The sequence below is a fragment of the Chelonia mydas genome, chromosome 5 (assembly GCF_015237465.2).
Source record: "Chelonia mydas isolate rCheMyd1 chromosome 5, rCheMyd1.pri.v2, whole genome shotgun sequence".
Classification (NCBI taxonomy): Eukaryota; Metazoa; Chordata; order Testudines; family Cheloniidae; genus Chelonia; species Chelonia mydas.
The window spans coordinates 43,483,889-43,507,948 of record NC_051245.2 but is presented as its reverse complement, the minus strand read 5'-3'; the positions used below and the strand labels follow the sequence as shown (position 1 = coordinate 43,507,948).

The 24,060-nt window shown below is 41.5% G+C and overlaps 1 protein-coding gene across 4 annotated transcripts in view; it reads left to right on the top strand.

The window, feature by feature from the left end:
• TENT2 (terminal nucleotidyltransferase 2) overlaps positions 1–24,060 on the top strand; it is a 75,683-nt gene that overhangs the window by 35,137 nt on the left and 16,486 nt on the right. For all 4 annotated transcript variants that reach the window (XM_007066697.4, XM_043546894.1, XM_037902952.2 and 1 more), the window contains exons 11-12: positions 823–866; positions 19,353–19,489. In XM_007066697.4, the coding sequence (XP_007066759.1) occupies positions 823–866; positions 19,353–19,489 (181 nt within the window). The remainder of the gene's footprint in view (positions 1–822; positions 867–19,352; positions 19,490–24,060) is intronic.

The window sequence follows — 24,060 nt, the reverse complement described above, 5'->3', positions numbered from 1 at the left end:
TTTTTGTGGGTTTTTTTTCTCTCTCTATTATGTTTAACACCATCTGATATGGAAGATAAATATTTGCCCCATTATTTTTATTCTTTGTGTGTGTGTCCTGTCTCTCCTCCCCCGCCGTGCCTCTTCTCCCTCCCGCCCCAACACACACTCCCTCCACCACCTCAGGGTTTTATGAAAGTTAAAATTACCTTTTTATTTGTTAGTGCACTAACATCACCAATGTCCACATGGCTTTGGGACACTGCTAGCTGTGTAGTAAAGCGGGAAATAGCACAGAACATAATCTCTCTAGGGCTTTTGTCAGCAGTGGCTACGGGATATGTGGCCCATCTTATTTTATTTTTAGTTACTTTTGATGACCTAGTGTGGCAGATTTTATATCTGAAGAATTGTGAACTTATTTAGAATATGGAAGACATCCCATGCCATGTTATAATCATGTTAGGGTAGATCCAAGTACTTGAGTTAAGTTATGATTATCCTTTTTGGAGTCTAAATAATAGTAGCCTACAATAACGAATTAACATGAATTTTAAAATGCAAACGGTGTCCAGCTGACATAGAAGTCTTCATATGTTTGTTCTACAAATAGCAATATGTTGATAACACTTTCATTTAACTGAATAATTTTCATATTATGAGATATACAATAATTATATAAAATTTATGCAGGTAATTTTAATTTCACAAAGTACATGAAAATGAAATTCAGAGTAAACGCTTCTGTCATGGACTTTCAGTCCACACCTTTGGTGTAACTGATACAATATTGTTTTCTGTGAATTATGTGAATCACAGCAACTTTAAACTTTTTTTTTATAGCCCTACCTGAACCCATCCTTCCATCCCTCCAAAAAAATTACCCAGTAAGTGTTTCTTATAAATTATTATTACATCATATTTTGTATATAAAACTGATTATCTACAATATTAATGTGAATACTTAAATCAGTATTGGGTAAAATTAAATATAGCTATGGGCATGGTCATTGGAACGCTCAATGTCATTTCATTTGCGTGCAGAAATGCTGCCTGCTGATTCTGACCATTCCTTTGTTAGTATGAACTGTTTCAGTTACATACAAGATCAGTTTTCAACACAGGATCAGACAATGTGCTGTGGTGTTAATAGGAGCTGCACACCTAATTGACCATGTACTGTGCTGAAAATTCATCAGTTGCATACATTAGTCTGGTGTAAAGTTCCGCTTGCTATTTCTTAATACTGCTTCCAGCAGCACTTTAATTCTTGTTGTCTGTCAGCAGCAGGAAAGGCCAGGGAGAGAGCCAGCTGCCTAGCTGTTGAGTCACTTGGATCCTCCATTTGATCAAATATTTAGACCAGAAGAGGACAAACCTTGCATAGTTAATATGGAGGATTGTGCACAACCTCCCCATGACGTTAGGCTTCAATTCTATCAAGTGTGTGTGTGTGTGGGGACACTTACTGGTATGCCCAGGGAGTGTCCCGCTGATTTCTTACGGAACTACTGGGCATAAGAGACCATGCTGTTGGATCTCTTTTTAGGATCAGGGCCTTAATTGGTGGCTCTTTAATTGAATGCTTCCTGCCCTTTTACAGATGTTCAATTGGAAAAGAAAAGGAAGGAGTTGTTGAGTGGCTAAACTTTTCTATTTAAGTTGTTCAGAGACATTCCTTATTCCGTTTTCTTCTTCTTGTGTATCACTTTTTTCATATTTCTCCCTAACATCTGTCTTTTCTCCTCCATCTGTGCCTTCATATTCTTTGCTCCTTATTTCTCTCCCATATTTCCTATAACTCCACTCAGTCTCTTCTCTTGGTCTCTTTATGCTTTATTATGTTACTGATAATGACAGTTAGATGTCCAGATTGTGCTGAATCAACCCTTCAGAAAACCGTGCTTGCTACCATCACACACTGACAGGAAGAGCTGCTTTCAAAATTGCTGACTCTCTATAGCAGGGAAAAATAATAGTATCCAGCTCTCATATGGCAGGTTTTATTCACAGTAGTCCAATGTAAGCCATTATACACAGTAAAGATTAACAAAAAACAGTGGAAAACTTTGAAATAGAATATAAAACTCAGAATTTGCAATTCTATTCTTATTCCATTGACCCTGCTGACTCGGTAGCTACAATTAGTCTTTAAAGCTATATATTTTTTTTTTACATTGTGTTTTTATTCTTTAGAAAAATATTACTATAGTTTTATATCTTTCAATCTCTTCTCCTCTCACGATTCACTTTTTTGGTATTGCATTACATCTGAAGTTTCTTATAATTTTTTGTAAATATCATACTCTGTGTATTTAAAGATAACTGAACTTGCCTTCAGGTCAACATTTTATGTCATGTAAATGCAATTCATGTGAAACTTAGTTGTCATTTGCAAAAAGAAAAGGAGGACTTGTGGCACCTTAGAGACTAACAAATTTATTTGAGCAGCTCGCTTCATCGGATGCATGCATGCTGTAGCTCACGAAAGCTTATGCTCAAATAAATTTGTTAGTCTTTAAGGTGCCACAAGTCCTCCTTTTCTTTTTGCGCATACAGACTAACACGGCTGCTACTCTGAAACCAATTAGTTGTCATTTGTACAGCATATATTTTTGAGTGTCACCGACTCCTACAGTTTGTTCCGTGTTTAAAAAAAAAAAAAAAAATCATTTGAATGTGTTTCTGTTATGCAGTGTTGTCATAGCTGTGTTGGTTCCAGGATATTAGAGAGACAAGGTGAGTGAGGTAATATCTTTTTTGAACCAGCTTCTGTTGGTGAGAGAGGAAAACTATTGAGCTTACACAGATGTGAAGAAGAGCTCTGTGTAAGCTTGAAAGCTTGTCTGTCTCACCAATAGAAGTTGATCCAATAAAAGACATTACCTCACTCCCAGTGTTTCTAATGTTTATTTGAACTCTCACAAAATGCACGTGTTCACATTGTGGACTTGCCAAAAAAGTTGGACTTTCTTAGGAAAACATATTGTGGGAAATTAATCTGTTTTAATATGAATGCATTGGAGATTCTTTTTAACTTCTTTCAAGTGACAGAAATTTCACAGATAGGTACCTGTATTTGAGGTGGCAGTGTAGTATTGTATAGTTAATAACCATTACATTTACTCTTTTGGAATTAATTTATGAATATATAGTACCATAAAATGTAATAATATTCTAATCAAAATCTTGTATTAAAGTAATAAAATTGTTGGCTTCTACGGTATGCTAGAAAATTGCAAGTATATTGCTGGCTCCACCTTCTCCATCAAGAATGTAATTACTTAAGTATTAAACTATTGATTTGAAAATTGTAACTCCTACACGTTGGATAAACTACAAATCAGAATGAAAATGAGGAACACCTTATAAAAAACTTGAATTCAGGATGCTCAAGTGCATTTCACATTAATGTAATCCCTAAAAACTAGGGCTGTCAATTAATCACAGTTTACTCAAGTGATTAACATGAGTTAATTAACTAGATTAAAAAAATTAATTAGGATTAATCACAGTTTTAATTGCACTGTTAAATAATAATAGAATACCAATTGAAATTTATTATATTTTTGGATGGTTTTTCTACATTTTCAAATATATTTATTTCAATTATAACAGAATACAAAGTGTATAGTGCACACTTTTGAGTGCAGTGCTTACAAATATTTGCAAAAAATAAAAAATATTTTTCAGTTCACCTCATACAAGAATAGTAGTGCAATCTCTTTATCGTGAAAGTGCAACTTACAAATGTAGATTTTTTGTTACATATCTGCACTCAAAAACAAAACAATGTCAAACTTAGAGCCTACAAGTCCATTCAGTCCTACTTTTTGTTCAGCCAGTTGCTAAGACTAACAAGTTTGTTTACATTTATAGGAGATAATGCTGCCTGCTTCTTATTTATAATGTCACCTGAAGTGAGAAGAGGTATTCACATGGTACTGTTGTAGCCGGTGTTGCAAGGTATTTATGTACCGGATATGCTAAACATCCATATGACCCTTCATGCTTTGGCCACCATTCCAGAGGATATGTTTCTGTGCTGATGATGCTCATTCAAAAAGAAGATGTTAATTAAATTTGTGACTAAACTCCTTGGGGAGAATTGTATGTCTCCTGCTCTGCAGTTTTACCCACGTTCTGCCATATAATTTTGTGTTATGGCAGTCTCGGATGATGACCCAGCACATGTTTGATTTAAGAGCACCTTCACTGCAGGTTTGACAAAACGCAAAGAAGGTGCCAATGTGAGATTTCTAAAGATAGCTACAGCACTCAATCCAAAGTTTTAAGAACTTTAAGTGTCTTCCAAAATCTGAGAAGGACAAGGTGTGGTGCATGCTTTCAGAAGTCTTAAAAGAGCAACACTCCAATGCAGAAACTACAGAACCCAAACCATCAAAAAAGAAAATCAACCGTCTATTGTTGGATTTGATGCAGATGATGAAAATGAACATGCGTCGATCTGCACTGCTTTGGATCGTTATTGAGTAAACCCGACGTAAGCATGGAAGTACATCCTCTGGAATGGTGGTCGAAGCATGAAGGGGCGTACAAATGTTTAGCATATCTGGCACGTAAACACCTTGCAGTGCTGGCTACAACAGTGCCTTGGGAATACGTGTTATCACTTTCAGGTGACGTTGTAAATAAGAAGCAGGCAGCATTATCTCCCATAAATGTAAACAAACCAGTTTGTCTTTGCGATTGGCTGAACAAGAAGTAGGATTGAGTGGACTTGTAGGCTCTGAAGTTTTACATTGTTTTGTTTTTAAGTGCAGTTTTATGTGTTAAAAAAAAAAAAAAAAAAAAAAAAAATTACATTTTATAAGTTACACTTCCATGCTATTGAGATTGCACTACAGTACTTGTACGAGGTGAAATGAAAAATACTATTTGTTTGTTTCATCTTTTTACAGTGCAAATATTTGTAATAAAAATAATATAAAGTGAGCTCTGTAAACTTTGTATTCTGTGTTGTAATTGAAAACAATATATTTGAAAATGTAGAAAACATCCAAAAATTTAAACGGTATTCTATTGTTTAACAGTGCAATTAAAATGGTGATTAATCGTGATTACTTTTTTTAATGTTGCAATTAATCATGATTAATTTTTTTCAGTTTGACAGACCTACTAAAAACATAAGAAATGTACTAGTTATAGAAACATCAGCATCCAAAGAAACTCGCATATTACTTGTGGTCACGGGACCCACAGAACAATATATATCTCCACATTCTGATTCTGTTTACCAATGCAATTTGTTCCCTTTCAATACAAATCTACACCATTCCAGTCATTCAGAATCAAATACAAAGCTTTAACTTGACCTGAAAATACTCCTAGAACTTTGAGAAATGTCTAATCTAAATTGCAGATAATAGGTAATAGATGAGGAAATAAGTGTTTTGAATAGGAAGTAATAAAGGCCAGGTTTTCTGCTTCAGTCTAGCCCCTTTAGTGTTGTGACAGTGCAAAGGGGCTGGAGAGCAACCAGATCTGCCCATCTGTGGAATTCATTGTCATGGAGGAGTTTGCAGCTGGCAGAGAGCTGACATTTGTACCTCTGAGTTTTGGAGAAATGCTGGGTCATATCATGTGTGGAGTTGTTCTGGTGCTTCCAGGCTGGCAGACAGACCCTTCTGGGCCATAGTCAGATGCATAAATTAGAGCAGCCCTGAAGCTGCCCCTTAAGCAACTTTAATCTGCCCTGGGTTTGGCATTGTACTTGCCTCTGAATGGGGCAGCCATTAGTGGCTACTATGTATTTTCCTCCCTCCTTCCTGCTGCACCCTTTGAAAACGTAAGTGAGGGAAGATACTCAAAGATGGCTAGATTCTATGCTGATAGTGTCAAATTGTAAATTTTTAAAGGAAAAAAATTACGTGGCCAGAGTTTCCTTGTGTGTGTTGCTTTTGAGTAACTAACTGTGTTGGGTGGACATTTGTGTTCTCTTCCAATAAGACATGTAGAATGGGAATATATATTACTCACCAAAGGTTCTTAGGCAAAGTAAGTTGTCATGGGATAAGAGGGAAGGTCCTCTCATGGGTTGGTAACTGGTTAAAAGATAGGAATTGAAGGGTAGGAATCAATAGTCAGTTTTCAGAATTGAAAGAAGAAAATGGAGGTGTCCCCAGGGGTCTGTATTGGGCCCGGTTCTGTTCAATATATTCATAAATGATATGGAAAATGGGGTAAACAGTGAGGTGACAAAATTTGCAGATGATACAAAATTGCTCAATATTGTTAAGTCCCAGGCACACTGCGAAGGGATGCTACAAAAGGATCTCTCAAAACTGGGTGACTGGGCAACAAAATGGCAGATGAAATTCAATGTTGATAAATGCAAAGTAATGCACATTGGAAAACATAATCCCAACTATACATATAAAATGATGGGATCTAAATTAACTGTTACCACTCAAGAAAGAGATCTTGGAGTCATTGTGAATAGTTCTCTGAAAACATCCACTCAATGTGCAGCGACAGTCAAAAAAGCGAACAGAATGTTGGGAACTATTAGGAAAGGAATAGATAATAAGACGGAGAATATCATATTGCCTATGTATAACTCCATGGTACACCCACATCTTGAATAGTGTGTACAGATGTGCCCCATATCAAAAAAGATATATTGGAAAAGGTTCAGAAAAGGGCAACAAAAATGATTAGGGGTATGGAACAGCTGCCATATGAGGAGAGGTTAATAAGACTGGGACGTTTCAGCGTAGAAAAGAGATGACTAAGGCAGGATATGATAGAGGTCTATAAAATTGTGACTTGTGTGGAGAAAGTAAATAAGTGTTATTTACTCCTTCTCATAACACAAGAACTAGGGATCACCAAATGAAATTAATAGGCATCAGGTTTAAAACAAACAAAAGGACGTATTTTTTCACACAAGGCACAGTCCACCTGTGGAACTCCTTGCCAGAGGATGTTGTGAAGGCCAAGACTATAACATGGTTCAAAAAAGAATAAGATAAGTTCGTGGAGGATAGGTCCCATCCATGGCCATTAGACAGGATGGGCAGGGATAGTGTCCCTAGCCTCTGTTTGCCAGAAGCTGGGAATGGGCAACAGGGGATGATCATTTGGTTGATTACCTGTTCATTCCTTCTGGGGCAGCTGGCATTGGCCACTGTCGGGAGACACGATACTGGGCTAGCCAGACCTGTGGTCTGACCCAGTATGGCTGTTCTTATATGTGGTTGTGAAGATAAGTTTGTATATTTGAGGAAACATTAGCGTCTGTAGCCAGCCAAGTAAAAGTAAGGAGGCTGTGAGTAGTTGGGGGAAGCACTAAAAGGGTTGTAGGGTTCTTGACTGGAACACTTTGAAGTAAGAGGTGCAATTTCCTGCATTTTAGAGGACTATCAAACTCTTCAAAACAAAAGTTCATTGGGGGCTTTGGGAAGTTTATATCTGGAATTCTTTACTACATTGAGTAAATTAGGGTCTGTTAGAATACCAGTGAATGAGTACAAAGCCCAGCAAAACAGCAATGCCTCCCTAAGCACTTCTGTGTGTGTGTGACACACACACACACACACTTTTATATATAGTGAAGAGGCCAGAACCAGCTTAGTTTAAAAAGAGGAACTGAGGGAAAGGAGCAAATTTACTTGCTCATGCATTAGAACAATGGTCTTTCCTGTCCATCTTCCATTCACAACCAGTCCTGTCAGTTCCCTAACCTCTTCCTAAAGAATCATAGTTCCTAGCATTCAAATGCAAATAAAACCTGTGTGTACATTTTTTGTGTGAAGTGGTATCTCTTCAGGTTTGTTTTAAAGTCAGATCCTGTTTCTCCTTTTTTATAGGCAGAATATAGTGAGGATACTGAAAGCAGAAAGGGGGCTATTGCTGGGAGAAGCATGTCCTCTGCTTTTGAGAGTTGGGAAGGGACGATTTAAAGACAAATTTTCTCATTGCTGAGCCAGTTAAGGATGCTGTGTGAATGAGTTCAGGCCTTGGTGCCACTGCTCTATAGTTATTTACCTATCTTAAGTACTTATATAGCACCCATTACCTTATTATCTGTATCTCACTGTCTTTAATTTATCCCCACAACCCCTGCAAAGTAAGGAAGTACTATTATCTCCATTCCTCAGATGCGGGAACTGAGGTTCAGAGAGGCTAATTGACTTGCCCCAGATCACACAGGAAGTCTGTGGCAGAACCAGGGACTGAATCCAGGTTTCCCATGGCTCAGGCTAGGTCCCAAACCACTGGACCATCCTAGCCTGGGACACATTCCTCTCTGTTGTGCCAGTGTTTCTTTAATGATTTTTCTAGGGTTCCAGTGATCACACTGCTGGAAAACGAACTTGAGCAGCCTTAACGATAAGTTAATGACTCTTGGAAGGAGAGTTCCATTTAAAACAACCCCCAAAACTTAACCCTCCTGTCTCCCCAACCTTTTTCTTCTTTCTTCCTGCTCCTCCCCTATACCCAGTCCCATTTCTGGAGTTCTGTTTGTTCCCTGAAATCCACTTCTGTGCCCCTTCGAATCCTGCACCATCTCACACTATGCCATCTCTCTGATCTCTTGCCCTCATCTCCTGCAATCCCTGTTATGTCCCCGCAGTCACTTGGATTTTCTTCCCCATTAATATATAATGTTTCTTTTGGACAAGTATTTTTTTCTAGGAATATAAAATTTTAGATATCTTTCCTTTCCTCATCAGTAAGCTGTAAGTGCAAACTAGAACGGAAACTGGAGTTATCCATACCTGTATTCAGTGTAGGCTTGGTTCTCCATCCATAAAATGGGGTTAATGGTACTTCTCTACTTTGCAGGGGTGTTGTGAGGATAAATATTTTAAAGACTGATTGGCCCTCAAATACATGGTGATGAGGACCATATAAGTATTGTAGATAAATGGTCCCTACCCTGCAGAGCTTCCAGTGTAAATAGGCAAGATGATGGGTGGGAGAAAAGGGACAATGATACTGCCTGTTTTACAGAAAGGGAGCTTAGGTATGGAGAGGTTAAGTGACTTGCTGAATCTTAACACATCCTTGTGAGAACAGCAGAAATGAGGCAAGCTACACTGAAGGGCTGACTGAAGGCTGTTATGGATCAGCTGGGGCAGCAGTGCTGGGGAGCTCCTCCTCCCTTCACTGTTTCCCTGTCTGTGCTAGAAGTTTTGTTCTATGAAGAAGACACTTGTGTTGGTTTCCCTTAGTATAAAGTTGGCCACTGTCTGTTGGCCTTTGACCTGACCCAGTATGGCCATTCTTATGTTAAACAGAAACAGTTATAATGAACAATCATCATTTTTTGAATGCTGTGTTGGAGATTTAGCTATTTGGATGTGAATTTAGAAATGTGATAGTAAAGATATTTGTTAGCTAGAAGGAGATGAAGAAAAGGTGGGACTGAAAGTCTAAATTTCTAAAAAGAAAAGGAGTACTTGTGGCATCTTCGAGACTAACCAATTTATTTGAGCATAAGCTTTCGTGAGCTACAGCTCACTTCATCGGATGCATACTGTGGAAAGTGTAGAAGATTTTTTTATACGCACAAAGCATGAAAAAATACCTCCCCCCACCCCACTCTCCTGCTGGTAATAGCTTATCTAAAGTGATCACTCTCCTTACAATGTGTATGATGATCAAGGTGGGCCATTTCCAGCACAAATCCAGGGTTTAACAAGAACGTCTGGGGGGCGGGGGGTAGGAAAAAACAAGGGGAAATAGGTTACCTTGCATAATGACTCAGCCACTCCCAGTCTCTATTCAAGCCTAAGTTAATTGTATCAAATTTGCAAATGAATTCCAATTCAACAGTCTCTTGCTGGCGTCTGGATTTGAAGTTTTTTTTGTTGTAATATCGCAACTTTCATGTCTGTAATCGCGTGACCAGAGAGATTGAAGTGTTCTCCGACTGGTTTATGAATGTTATAATTCTTGACATCTGATTTGTGTCCATTTGTTCTTTTACGTAGAGACTGTCCAGTTTGACCAATGTACATGGCAGAGGGGCATTGCTGGCACATGATGGCATATATCACATTGGTGGATGTGCAGGTGAACGAGCCTCTGATAGTGTGGCTGATGTTATTAGGCTCTGTGATGGTGTCCCCTGAATAGATATGTGGGCACAGTTGGCAACGTGGGCTTTGTTGCAAGGATAGGTTCCTGGGTTAGTGGTTCTGTTGTGTGGTATGTGGTTGCTGGTGAGTATTTGCTTCGGGTTGGGGGGCTGTCTGTAGGCAAGGACTGGCCTGTCTCCCAAGATTTGTGAGAGTGTTGGGTCATCCTTCAGGATAGGTTGTAGATCCTTAATAATGCGTTGGAGGGGTTTTAGTTGGAGGCTGAAGGTGACGGCTAGTGGCGTTCTGTTATTTTCTTTGTTTCGCCTGTCCTGTAGTAGGTGACTTCTGGGAACTCTTCTGGCTCTATCAATCTGTTTCTTCACTTCTGCAGGTGGGTATTGTAGTTGTAAGAATGCTTGATAGAGATTTTGTAAGTGTTTGTCTCTGTCTGAGGGGTTGGAGCAAATGCGATTGTATCGCAGAGCTTGGCTGTAGACGATGGATCGTGTGGTGTGGTCAGGGTGAAAGCTGGAGGCATGTAGGTAGGAATAGCAGTCAGTAGGTTTCCGGTATAGGGTGGTGTTTATGTGACCATCGTTTATTAGCACTGTAGTGTCCAGGAAGTGGATCTCTTGTGTGGACTGGACCAGGCTGAGGTTGATGGTGGGATGGAAATTGTTGAAATCCTGGTGGAATTCCTCAAGGGCTTCTTTTCCATGGGTCCAGATGATGAAGATGTCATCAATATAGCGCAAGTAGAGTAGGGGCGTTAGGGGACGAGAGCTGAGGAAACGTTGTTCTAAGTCAGCCCTAAAAATGTTGGCATACTGTGGGGCCATGCGGGTACCCATAGCAGTGCTGCTGATTTGAAGGTATACATTGTCCCCAAATGTAAAATAGTTATGGGTAAGGACAAAGTCACAAAGTTCAGCCACCAGGTTAGCCGTGACATTATCGGGGATAGTGTTCTTGACGGCTTGTAGTCCATCTTTGTGTGGAATGTTAGTGTAGAGGGCTTCTACATCCATAGCGGCTAGGATGGTGTTATCAGGAAGGTCACCGATAGACTGTAGTTTCCTCAGGAAATCAGTGGTGTCTCGAAGGTAGCTGGGAGTGCTGGTAGTGTAGGGCCTGAGGAGGGAGTCTACGTAGCCAGACAATCCTGCTGACAGGGTGCCAATGCCTGAGATGATGGGGCGCCCAGGATTTCCAGGTTTATGCATTTTTTCATGCTTTGTGCGTATAAAAAGATCTTCTACACTTTCTACAGTATGCATCCAATGAAGTGAGCTGTAGCTCACGAAAGCTTATGCTCAAATAAATTGGTTAGTCTCGAAGGTGCCACAAGTACTCCTTTTCTTTTTGCGAATACAGACTAACACGGCTGTTACTCTGAAACCTAAATTTCTAAAGAGAGACACTTTAACTTATATTCAATCCTAAGCTAATAAATAGATATACTTGTAACTTTATTGAAAATTCAGTTGTTACTCTAAGTGTTGGGAACTTGTTGACACACTATTTTCAAACATAAAGGGATATAATCCCCTGTACTACTGCAGATGTCATAGTGCAACTTTAAGTATAGGTCAATACCAGTGCCACCATAATTAAAGAAAATTGTATTGGTTATCCTATTAGATAACAGTAAGTATTGTGCTATGGTACTGTAATGGTACCATATAATATATGGTTTTGTTAATATTATACAAATGTGATACAGAACTCACTTGGTTGCCATTGTTTTGTAGAAATGATTTGTTTATATTGGCACTCTTGTTAATAGCTCTGTGTACAAAATACTTTTTCAAGCATATTACCTGTTTAAGAGACTAAATCAAGAAATTTATCTATTTAGTCTATTACAATATTAGATCATGTATATAACTTCCAAATCATAATGTATAATAGACCATCTATAGTCTAGTAAAAAAGAGTGACTAACTTCCTACAGCTTCGTCTGTGCACGAATTGGTACTCTCCACCAAACCCATGGAAGAAATAGATAAGCACCACTCTGCTTTATGTGGGCACATTCCACTTTTTTGTTCCTTGCAGTGAGAAATTCACTAAAGATGGGGTGATCCTACTTAAGTTTCAGTCTGTTGGAATTCTTTATTGCACATCAGCATCACTAACTATAACTCTTGAGCTTCCTGTTGAGCCCTAAATAAAGAAAGTTTCCAAAGGGAGGGCAAGGGAATAGATGTTTTTAAAATGATAAGCTGGAGGAGTTTTTGTTTGTTTGTTTTTTTTTCCCCTATCATTTAGTGGCTAAACTCTAGGAAAACGTACTCTAGCTGTGTAACACTCCTGTGCCTAGGAAACTTAACGTTGAGCTTCAGCACTTGACTTATCAGCATCTCTGTCACAGGATTACATTCTCTAAAAATGCTTTTGCAAAATATGAAGATATTTTGTTCACTGAAATTGAACCACCAGCAAAACAATGGAAATTGAAAGGAGCCATGGCCCAAAAAAACAAGATTCAGTTTCATCCAGTCAGTACCAAATGTTTTAGTACTTATGCAACCTAGAGGAACATTTTCCCCCTAGAATGCAAAGAAGAAACCCAGAAGATGACAATTTGGATGCAAAATTTCAGAATCACTCTGAGCTTGTCTGTACTTAAAACATTACAGCGGCATAGCTGCACCATTGCAGTGCTTCAGCATAGATGCTACCTACACTGATGGGAGGGATTCTGCAGTTCGTATTGGTAATGCACCTACCTGAGAGGTGGTAGCTAGGTTGATGGAAGAATTCTTCCTCTGATCGACTTAGTTAAACCAACCTGATTTTCTAGTGTAGATCAGCCCTGAGTCTAAATCATAGTCTTTTCAAGGCTGAATAATATATTACATCCATATTATCTTATCTGCAGCATATCTCAGAATTTAAATACTATTTAGCCTTTTGAGCCATAAATCCTTTAACATATAATTTAGGCTAAATCTTCAAGAAGGTGCTTGTAATGATTCTTTCATAGAAGTGTCCCTAAACTATGGGCATGGCTGTGGTGCCGCCAAGGTAGTCTACACCGTAGGTGCCAGAGCCTGTCCCACTGCTAGGGAACCTTGCTCCGAACCTGAGCCAGAGCCTGAGTGGTCGCTCCCCTGCAACCAAGACGGGGGTTGATTGATGGCTTTGTCCCAATCGGTACTGGTCACCCCTCCCAGAGTTGGATCTCACTGACCTCGACAAGCGTCTAGATCGGGGCCTCGGTGACCAGCAGCGCTCTGCAGATCCGCGACAGCACCGGGTTGGCGATTTACATTTCGCACTTAACGAGCAGTACCAGGATGTGGAGCAGGATTGGGAACTAGAGTGGGCTTGGCGTCATGAAGATGTAGCTACATGCAGTGATGCTGCCCTGACGGATCGGCGACAGTCCGTGGAATGGTACCGTCGGTCCCTTGACCTGTCCCTGGAGCAGTACTGGTGCCACGGAGATTCCAGGTGCCGACTCCAAAACTTCTGCCAGGGGGGTGTGTACCTCCGAGGTTGGCGCCTGGTTACCAGCAAGCCTCACCTCGAGCCTCTCTGCCCTTGTCCTAAGTCCCTCCCTGGCCCCTGCCGAACTGGCCAGACCTGCTGTCACGTGATCACGGCCAACTCCTGCACCCCAGCCTCGCGTCCCTCCACCTCACAGCGTGGATGTTGCGTGGCTGAGCCCATATGAACGGGCCTGTTCAGACTGGGTCCAGAAGGTCCTCCTTGAGAGTAGAAAGCCCTTGACTAGGCAGACCTACCTGGCAAAGTGGATGACGTTCTCCCACTGGGTGGCCGAATGGGGCATCTCCCCTTCACATTCTTTAGTTGATCTTGGGCTGCCTGCTTCATTTAAGGAACCAGGGCCTGGCGCACTCCTCTATCAGGGTACACCTGGTGGCCATTTCGGCCTTTCATCTGCCAATCCAGGGGCAGACTGTGTTCTCCCATGACATGACAGTCAGGTTCCTTAGAGGCCTCGAGAGGCTCTTTCCTCAAGTCTGGTCCCCGGCCCCTCAGTGGGATCTCAACTTGGTTTTGTCCAGGCTCACAGGGTCCGCCCTTTGAGCCTTTGGCCTCATGCTCCCTATCTCACCTATCATGGAAGGTAGCTTTCCTGCTGGCAGTGACATCGGTGAGGCGAGTCTCCGAGCTGCGAGCCCTGACCTCAGAACTTCCATACACTGTCTTCTGTGAGGAAAAGGTCCGGCTCCGGTCCCACTCGGCCTTCCTCCTCAAGGTGGTGTCCGCTTTCCACATGAGCAAGGACTTCTTTCTTCCTGTCTTCTGCCCTAAGCCCCATGAGATTAGTGAAGCGAGGCGCTTTCACGCTTTGGACATAAGAAGGGACCTGGTTTTCTACCTAGATCGGACAAAACCTTTCCAAAAGTTCGACTCAGCTTTTTATCTCTACAGGTAGGATAGGATGAAGGGCCTCCCTGTGTCCATGCAAAGGATTTCTAATTGGATTACCTCTTGCATTCGGACCCGCTACGGGTTAGTGGGAGTCCCTCTGCCACCGATCGTGAGAACCCACTCGACTAGAGCGCAGGCATCCTTGGTGACCTTCCTGGCACATGTTCCGATCCAGGACATCTGTAAAGCCATGACATGGTCCTCAGTACACACATTCCCGACCCAGTAGGCCATCACGCAGCAGGCCAGCGATGATGCTGGGTTTGGCAGAGCTGTATTGCAATCTACATGTCTGTGAACTCCTTATCCTGCCTCCAGGGGTACTGCTGGGAGTCATATAAGTTGAATGGACACAAGCAATCACTCGAAGAATAAAAGGCAGTTACCTTTTTCCATAACTGGTGTTCTTCAAGATGTGTTGCTCATGTCCATTCCACAACCCACCCTCCTTCCCCACTGTCGGAGTTTCTGGCAAGAAGGAACTGAGGGTGGAGGGGGCAGGCAGTACCCTATATGCCACTGCATATGCGCGCCACTCCAGGGGGCTCTAGAGCCGGTCCCCTATGGATACTGCTGAGGGAAAAACTTCCAGAACCGGTGCATGTGGCGAACACACACATACCTAAGTTGAATGGACATGAGCAACACATCTCGAAGAGCTGTCGGAAAAAGGTAACTGTCTTTTTAGCTGCCTAGTATTCACATAAGGAACGTTTTGTTAAAACCTGTCAGAAGGAAAATTATTTAATTACAAAGGGAGAAGTGGGAGGAAAGAATTATTGCGCATGCATGTTACTTTTCATGATATAAATTCATGACCTGCAAAAGCACACTCTAGTTTCAGCTATCTTATACATTATATAAAACTTGGAAGTAGTCCTTAATCTCCATTGCTCTAATGTCAGTGAAACAGCTTGTTTTAGTTGAGCTACCATCCTTGGACACTTGTTAGCTTTTCAGTCAATGCATAAAGCTGGAATAATGTATTTCAGCCCTAAAGAAATTGCAAGCTCACACCATTTATCTGTTTTAAAGAGTGGTATTTTGCCTGATTAACTTTGTCAAGTGGTGATCAGCAGACCTTGGAGTTCCTGGAAAACCTTATGGAGGTGTGGGAGTATCCTCAAAGTTCTTAAACATTTTCCTGGCAGTAATGTCAAATACATGATATGCAGTTTGGTTTTTTGGAGGAATGAGGGTGGATTGATGTTAAATTTCTTTGATTTAAATCACTATTTAAATCAGCAAGTGGAAAATCATGTTAACCATTTGTACTTTTTAGTTATTTTCCAAATGAAAATTTCATTCTCATTGGTAGAACCATTAAAACATGATTACTTGATTTATTTAAATGCAGCTTTTAGACTAGATTTGGTAGTACTTCTTGCTAAAACAGGAGAGCACACTATAACTATACACATTTATTTAAGCAATTGTATAGCTAGTTTACCACACATTTATTCAACAACTAAGGCAAGATTTTCACTGCACAACAAAGTACTGGCATTTGGTGAAAAAAAAATAAATAGCAGTATTCACATCATTAAGACTGAAACTAGATAATACAATACATGCTACATTGTGTCGTATTTATAAAGGTTGACCTCCAAATTTAGTTATGTTTTCCCCTTGCTGCTATTTTTTTAGAAAAGCAGTCTTAACTTATTAGTTAAAATATATTAGGATTCATTAGTTCAACATACCTTTTATTTAGATGATACTAGATTACGATAAAAAGATAATAGGTTGTCATGAATTCAAATTAAATTTCAAACAGGCTTATTTTTAAAAAAGAATATACATTTTAAAAACCTGATTTTAGTTTTCAAAAAATTATTTTGAAAAAATTATTCACTGTGACCAGCAGAAATTAGAAAACAAGGCTTCTGTTTAAGAAAGTTTAAGAATTGTTCTTATCGTCCGAGAATAGTGGCTGGCATTTTTGGATCTTTTGAATGTGGTGCATTTCCAGCTTGTCACAGGAGGAGTCTTTTTCGTATTTGCTATGCTGGTGCTTGCATGATTGCTGAAAAGGAGTAAATTTAGTGAAGAAGCAGGCACAATAGATATACCCGAAAATTCCATCAGTTATCCTAAATGTTTTAATAATCGTATGTCTATATTATGAGTAACTACTATGAACTCCTAAAATGTTTCTTAAATACATGTCATCTTAAGCTTTGGTTACCAACTTAAAAAACATTTCTAGTGATAATGGTATTTGATATTTTTTCATCCTTCTTTTATTTTTTTTTCTTGTATGTATGTTTGTGCTTTCTTCTTGGCTAAAATATTTACCCTAGTGATGCCTGATGTTGACTGGTGGGGTTACTATAACTGTTTGTTGGCAGTAGATTACTTTTCATGGCAATCTGGATAGTCTTTGTCTTAGCTCCATAAATAAAAACTAGGGACTGTTATCACATCTTTAAATATTGGTCAAGTTTAGTTAATTTAGATTAATACCTGTATGTTTTCCCTGGTCAGGTTCCAATCTAAGTGTGAGATAGTAATTGTACTAATGAAAATAGCTCATTTATTAATCTGTAAAATAAATGGGGCAATACTCCCTTTAGCCTAATTCCTTACCAGCTCAGTATGACGGCCTCAGTGCAGACTAGTGGATTTTTCTTGAAGTTGGGAAGGTCTTGGTCTTTTGTACAAATACAAAAAAGCCCTTGATAAATCCCATATTCCATTTCAGAAGTGTCTAGTAATAGCATGTAAATGTAGAAGCAGTAAATGTCTGCAATAGCAACTTCATTATGTTCACCTTTTTACGTATTCTTAGAGGGCAACAGTCCCAGTTGTCAACCTGTGTGCGTGTGTGAGGAGGGGAAAATATCTTAAGGCCCTTGTTACTATATGCTATGGCTCTTTTGTTCACACCCACAGCAAACTGTAGGGATCGCTTCCACTCAGGTATTACATTTCTGGTGAAACTGATGTTAAAACAGTATGGAATGCTGCAGGATCTTTAGATGTTTACTGAGTGCCTGTTGATAGAGAATGTGACTTTATTCATACAGTAACTCCTCACTTAACATCCTCCTGCTTAACGTTGTTTCGAAGTTGTCGCTGCTCCATTAGGGAACATGCTCGTTTAAAGTTGTGCAATGCTCCCTTATAATGTCGTTTGGCTGCCTGCTCTGTCCACTGCTTATAAGAGTCTGTGAAAGAGCAGCGACTTTACAAGGGAGCATTGCACAAGTTCCTCTTCTCCACCTCCTCCCTCTCCCTCCCAGCGGTAGCTCTTCCCCCACCACCAAACAGCTGTTTGGAGGTGCCTAGGACTTTCTGGGGAGGGGGGCGAAGGAGTGGGGACGCGGCGTGCTCCAGGGAGGTGGTGAGTGGGGTGGGAAGAGGTGGGCCTGGAGTGGAGCAGGGACAGGAAGAAGCGGGCCTGGAGCATCTCCCAGCAAAGTTGGCGCCTGTTCTTCTGGGGAGAAGCTGCCACTGCTGCTGCGCAAGGTGCTTCCTAGCGTCCTTGTCTGCAGCAGGCTGTGCCTGTGAGGGGTGAGCCAGGGGCACGTCCTAACAACAGAACAGTACTGTACAGTATATAATGCCTTTTGTCTGCCCAAAAGAAATTTCCTTGGAACCTAACCCTCCTCATTTACATTAAATCTTATGGGAAAATTGGATTCGTTTAACGTCGTTTCACTTAATTACATTTTTCAGGAACATAACTACAACGTTAAGTGAGGAGTTACTGCTAAACTTGAGAGAAGCTTTCTGTACATTTCAGTTTTTATTTTCTGAAAGCTTAGCAGGCACAGGGAATAACAAACAATAATAAATAACTGACCCTGAAGAAGTTCCTTCAGTTTTTGCGAATTTCTTCTCTTGCAAGCTGCAAGATTGCTTTCAGAAGTCTGTTAATTTCTGTACATTTCCTTTTTAAAAAGTAATACAATTAGTATTAAAGTTGCAATTCAAGAACTAGAATCTTTTCATATGTGCCCTCTTATTACAGGGATTTCAAACCTACTTCATTAGCTAGGAATACAAGGATGAGTTACATTCCCTCTTCTTACGATTCCTTCTGCCATGCCTCCATATTCTGAGGTGAACTTGCAATATATGGTGCTGTACAAGTTTCTCTTAAATATAATGATGATGATGATGATGAATACCTGATCTGTATGCAAAATGGCAAGACTGGCAGTTGCTTGCTGCTATTTTAACATACCCATCTTATGTTTAGGAAAGTTAAATTGTTTAAAAAAAAAATTAAACAAAAGGGAAAATTTAAATAAGTTATTTAGTAGGGTGAAGACTTTCTGAATTGGTAAAGGCAACTCTTCTTGTGGTCAGCCTCCAGTATTTCTGGTGGAAAAACAAAAGTGCCATGGATTATATAGTCAGGTATATGTTGGTTGTTAAATGATTTTTAATATTTTCACTTAACGTGATTAGAGGAAATGCTGCTACTACTACAGTCTTTGAAATCATTGTCTGAGAAGATGCACGGTCACATAGGAGCCAGGGGTTTGACATATTGGTTTAAAACTAACTATGAAATAAGTTTCCCCTCCCTTTCAGACTGTCTGTCATAGTAGGTATGCAAATAAAAATTCAATTTTGAGATTTTTCTGATGTGACCGTTCTTAGGCATCTTCATGAAGGGAAAGGGAGCACAGGAAATAACATGACTGACCGTCCCCACGCAGGGGATGATTAATTCTCGTTGAGGTCAGTGGAGTTACTTGTATGCAACAGAGGAGTAGGAGGAACAATAGGGACCTTCACTGGTAAATAGAAACTGGGCCGTGTACACTTACAGCACTTGCTAAATAAATGATGGGCAACTTTCTGCTGTGTATGTCTGATCTTGAAAGCACCTAGATTAAGTGCAGTCTTGCAGCATGTACTTTACGAAAGGCTATATTCTCTATTCTTTTATTTTGACAGGAATCTTTTAATCCTACTATGCAGCTGCACCTTGTACATCAAGCTCCACGCACCGTTCCTCCTTACCTCTCCAAAAATGGATCGACTCTTGGAGACTTATTAGTGGGCTTCTTCAAATACTATGCCACAGAATTTGAGTAAGTGATAAACTTCTACATGTGTTTAGCATCTTGCAATAAATGAAAATGCTGCATGTTTGGACTTAGCTTGCTAACATTTTAAGACTGATCAGCAGAGAGAGAGGAATGGTTTGGAGACAGGATGGGGGTGATGAAGAGCAAGGAGAGAAATAAATGAAAAGGGGCACATGACAGCACTTGGATGTGCCTGTATAAGCTTGGCACTGAGATGTGCCTACGGTTGTTTAATAAACTACCTTAGTTTAATCTGTAAAATAGTCTGTCAAAAATCAGATAGCTCTATTGTCCTAAAGCCAGCTATTTGTTAGTGTGTTGTTTTAGACTGAAACTTCCCTCTCCAAAGAGATTCAGAGTTTCTGGATGCAACTGAAGGTAATGATTTTGACCTGAAGTAGGTTGGGTCCTGATTACTTCAGTGGCTTCTTCCCTCATTGTTTCATAGTTTCACCTTATATTAACTGAGGTGCTTGACCTAACAGCCCCCTGTTTGACCCAGACAGTTTAGGTCAAAACAAACACCTTGAATTTTTACCTGGAAATCAACTGCTGTTCAGTACAGATCAGAGTACATTTTACATGATCTGCAGTAGTTCTTCGAGTGCTTGCTCATGTCGATTCCAATTAGGTATGTGCGCGCTGTGTGCACAGTAGCCGGAAGGTTTTTCCCCTACTGGTATCTGTCGGGTTGGTTCAGGTGCCCCCTGGAGTCACGCCTCCATTGCACCGTATATAGGGTCCTGCAGACCTGCCGTCACTTCAGTTCCTTCTTACCGCCTGTGACAGTTAGCCGGAAGGCTAGTTTCTCTTGCTTCGGCAAGCCTTCTCCCTAGTGGTCTTCAGACTGTTCTCTATAAATATATAGAATCAATTCTGAAGCACTTACACGAGACGAAAGTGATCAGGAACAGTCAGCATGGATTCACCAAGGGTAGGTCATGCCTGACTAATCTAATCGCCTTCTATGATGAGATTACTGGTTCTGTGGATGAAGGGAAAGCAGTGGATGTATTGTTTCTTGACTTTAGCAAAGCTTTTGACACGGTCTCCCACAGTATTCTTGCCAGCAAGTTAAAGAAGTATGGGCTGGATGAATGCACTGTAAGGTGGGTAAAAAGTTGGCTAGATTGTCGGGTTCAACGGGTAGTGATCAATGGTTCCATGTCTAGTTGGCAGCCGGTGTCAAGTGGAGTGCCCCAGGGGTCGGTCCTGGGGCCGGTTTTGTTCAATATCTTCATAAATGATCTGGAGGATGGTGTGGATTGCACTCTCAGCAAATTTGCGGATGATACTAAACTGGGAGGAGTGGTAGATACGCTGGAGGGCAGGGATAGGATACAGAGGGACCTAGACAAATTGGAGGATTGGGCCAAAAGAAATCTGATGAAGTTCAATAAGGATAAGTGCAGGGTCCTGCACTTAGGACGGAAGAACCCAATGCACAGCTACAGACTAGGGACCGAATGGCTCGGCAGCAGTTCTGCGGAAAAGGACCTAGGGGTTACAGTGGACGAGAAGCTGGATATGAGTCAGCAGTGTGCCCTTGTTGCCAAGAAGGCCAATGGCATTTTGGGATGTATTAGTAGGGGCATAGCGAGCAGATCGAGGGACGTGATCGTTCCCCTCTATTCGACATTGGTGAGGCCTCATCTGGAGTACTGTGTCCAGTTTTGGGCCCCACGCTACAAGAAGGATGTGGATAAATTGGAGAGAGTCCAGCGAAGGGCAACAAAAATGATTAGGGGTCTAGAGCACATGACTTATGAGGAGAGGCTGAGGGAGCTGGGATTGTTTAGTCTGCAGAAGAGAAGAATGAGGGGGGATTTGATAGCTGCTTTCAACTACCTGAAAGGGGGTTCCAAAGAGGATGGCTCTAGACTGTTCTCAATGGTGGCAGATGACAGAACGAGGAGTAATGGTCTCAAGTTGCAATGGGGGAGGTTTAGATTGGATATTAGGAAAAACTTTTTCACTAAGAGGGTGGTGAAACACTGGAATGCGTTACCTAGGGAGGTGGTAGAATCTCCTTCCTTAGAGGTTTTGAAGGTCAGGCTTGACAAAGCCCTGGCTGGGATGATTTAACTGGGAATTGGTCCTGCTTTGAGCAGGGGGTTGGACTAGATGACCTCCTGAGGTCCCTTCCAACCCTGATATTCTATGATTCTATGAAATAGTTAAATCAGTTTGTTAGTAGTTGTAGTTAGTTTAGTCATTGTATAGTTAGAATTCCAGTAAGGAATTATTCTGGGGATTACCCGCCATTTTCCCTACCCTTCTCCTCCCGCCCTTTTCCCCGGCACCAGCGCATGCCTCAGTCCCCGGGGTTTAAACCCAGTGCAGCTTGTAACAAGCCTATGCCCAGGAGCGACCCTCACACTTCCTGCTTGAAGTGTCTGGGGCAATTGCATCAGAAGGACTGTTTGCAAGATCTGCAAAGAGACCAAAGATTAAAAATCCTTCTGATGGAGGCTGCTCTCCAACCCCACTCGGAGCCAAGTTTGGCCAAGCCAATGCTAGCACCTCTACATCAGTGCACAGTTCCCTGGCATCGACACGGGAGACTTTGGCACTGAGACTCTAATAGAGATGCTCTGCACCGGCAGTGCTCTCTGCAGAGGGGCTCTGCACATGGTAATGCAAGGCCAGGAGCAAGAGTCGGTCCTGATTAGAGCCTTGTCTTCGTCATCGCCACATGAAGCAGTGGCTCAAACCTCCATGGCTCCTGTACTCAAGGACAGTAGGGTCCACCAACAGCTCCTGAAGAGGGTGGCCCAGAACCTGGGGCTCCAGGTCGAGGAGTTCTGAGTCCTTGGACCCCATGGTAGATATCCTGGCCCCCAGTGACTCTCAGAGTTGCCCTGCTGCTTATTAAGACCATAGAGGATACCACAAAAACTTAGTGGCAGACCCTCACCTCTCTGCCCCGATGGTGAAAAGGACAGAGGGGAAATATATTGTCCCCTCTAAAGGGTTTGAACATTTTTATTCACACCCACCACTGGACCCCTGTCATAAAAATAAAGGGAAGGGTAACCACCACCTTTATACAGTGCTTTAAAATCCCTCCTAGCCAGAGGCAAAACCCTTTCACCTGTAAAGGGTTAAGAAGCTAAGATAACCTCGCTGGCGCCTGACCAAAATGACCAATGAGGAGACAAGATACTTTCAAATCGGGCAGGGGGGAAACAAAGGGTCTGTCTGTGTGATGCTTTTGCTGGGAACAGATCAGGAATGCAGACTCAGAACTTCTGTAAAGTTAGTAAGTAATCTAGCTAGAAATACGTTAGATTTCCTTTTGTTTAATGGCTGGTAAAATAAGCTGTGCTGAATGGAATGTATATTCCTGCTTTTGTGTCTTTTTGTAACTTAAGATTTTGCCTAAAGGGATTCTCTGTTTTGAATCTGATTACCCTGTAAGGTATTTACCATCCTGATTTTACAGAGGTGATTCTCTTATCTTTTCTTTAATTAAAATTCTTCTTTTAAGATCCTGATTGCTTTTTCATTGTTCTTAAGATCGAAGGGTTTGGGTCTGTGTTCACCTATACAAATTAGTGAGGATTTTTATCAAGCCTTCCCCAGGAAAGGGGGGGTGTAGGGCTTGGGGGGATATTTTGCGGGAAGACGTCTCCAAGCGGGTTCTTTCCTTGTTCTTTGTTTAACATGCTTGGTGGTGGCAGCATAGGGTTCAAGCACAAGGCAAAGTTTGTACCTTGGGGAAGTTTTTAACCTAAGCTGGTCAGAATAAGCTTAGGGGGTCTTTCATGCAGGTCCCCACATCTGTACCCTAGAGTTCAGAGTGGGGAAGGAACCTTGACAACTTCTAAGTGGTGGCAGCGGCAAACGAATGGGAATATAAAGGGCATCAAAGACCCACGCCTAAAGCCCAAGAGGCGAAGAAGCTGGACCTCTTCGGGAGGAAAGTCTATTCTACTGGGGGAGCTCCTGCTTTGGATTTCAAACCACCAGGTGATCCAGCTTCAGTTCCCGCGGGGCTATGTCAAAGTTCACAGAGCTTCTGCCAGAGGACTTGAGGGCTGTTTTCTCCACCTTTGTGGAGGAGGGCAAGCTTGTGAAATGGGCTTCGCTACTGACAGCCCTACATGTTGCCGATTCAGCCGCTTGGACCATGGTGTCGGGGTGGCCATGAGAAGAAGCTCCTGGCTGCAGGCATGAGGGCTCCCATATGAGGTCCAACAGACCATCCAGGACCTCCTAATCGAGGGCTCAACCCTCCAAGAGAACGGACTCTCAGTTCCGTAGGCCTAATGACTCCAGAGCCACTCTCAGATCCCTTGGCCACCATACCCCCTCAATGCAATGGAGGCATTTTAAGCCCCAGCCTCTGCCTTGATTCTACCAACCTCAGAACAGGCAAGACTATTCTAGGAGGCTTAATAGAAACCACAGGAGGCAGCCTCCTCCTTCATCTGCTCAGGGCTCTGGGCAGGTGAAACAGCCCTCTGGACAAAAACAAGCCTTTTGAAGGTGCACCCAAGGGCGACACACCAATTCAAACGTTGCATCCAACTATCCCATCCCTTCCTTTTCATGCCATGTATGGGTCCGGA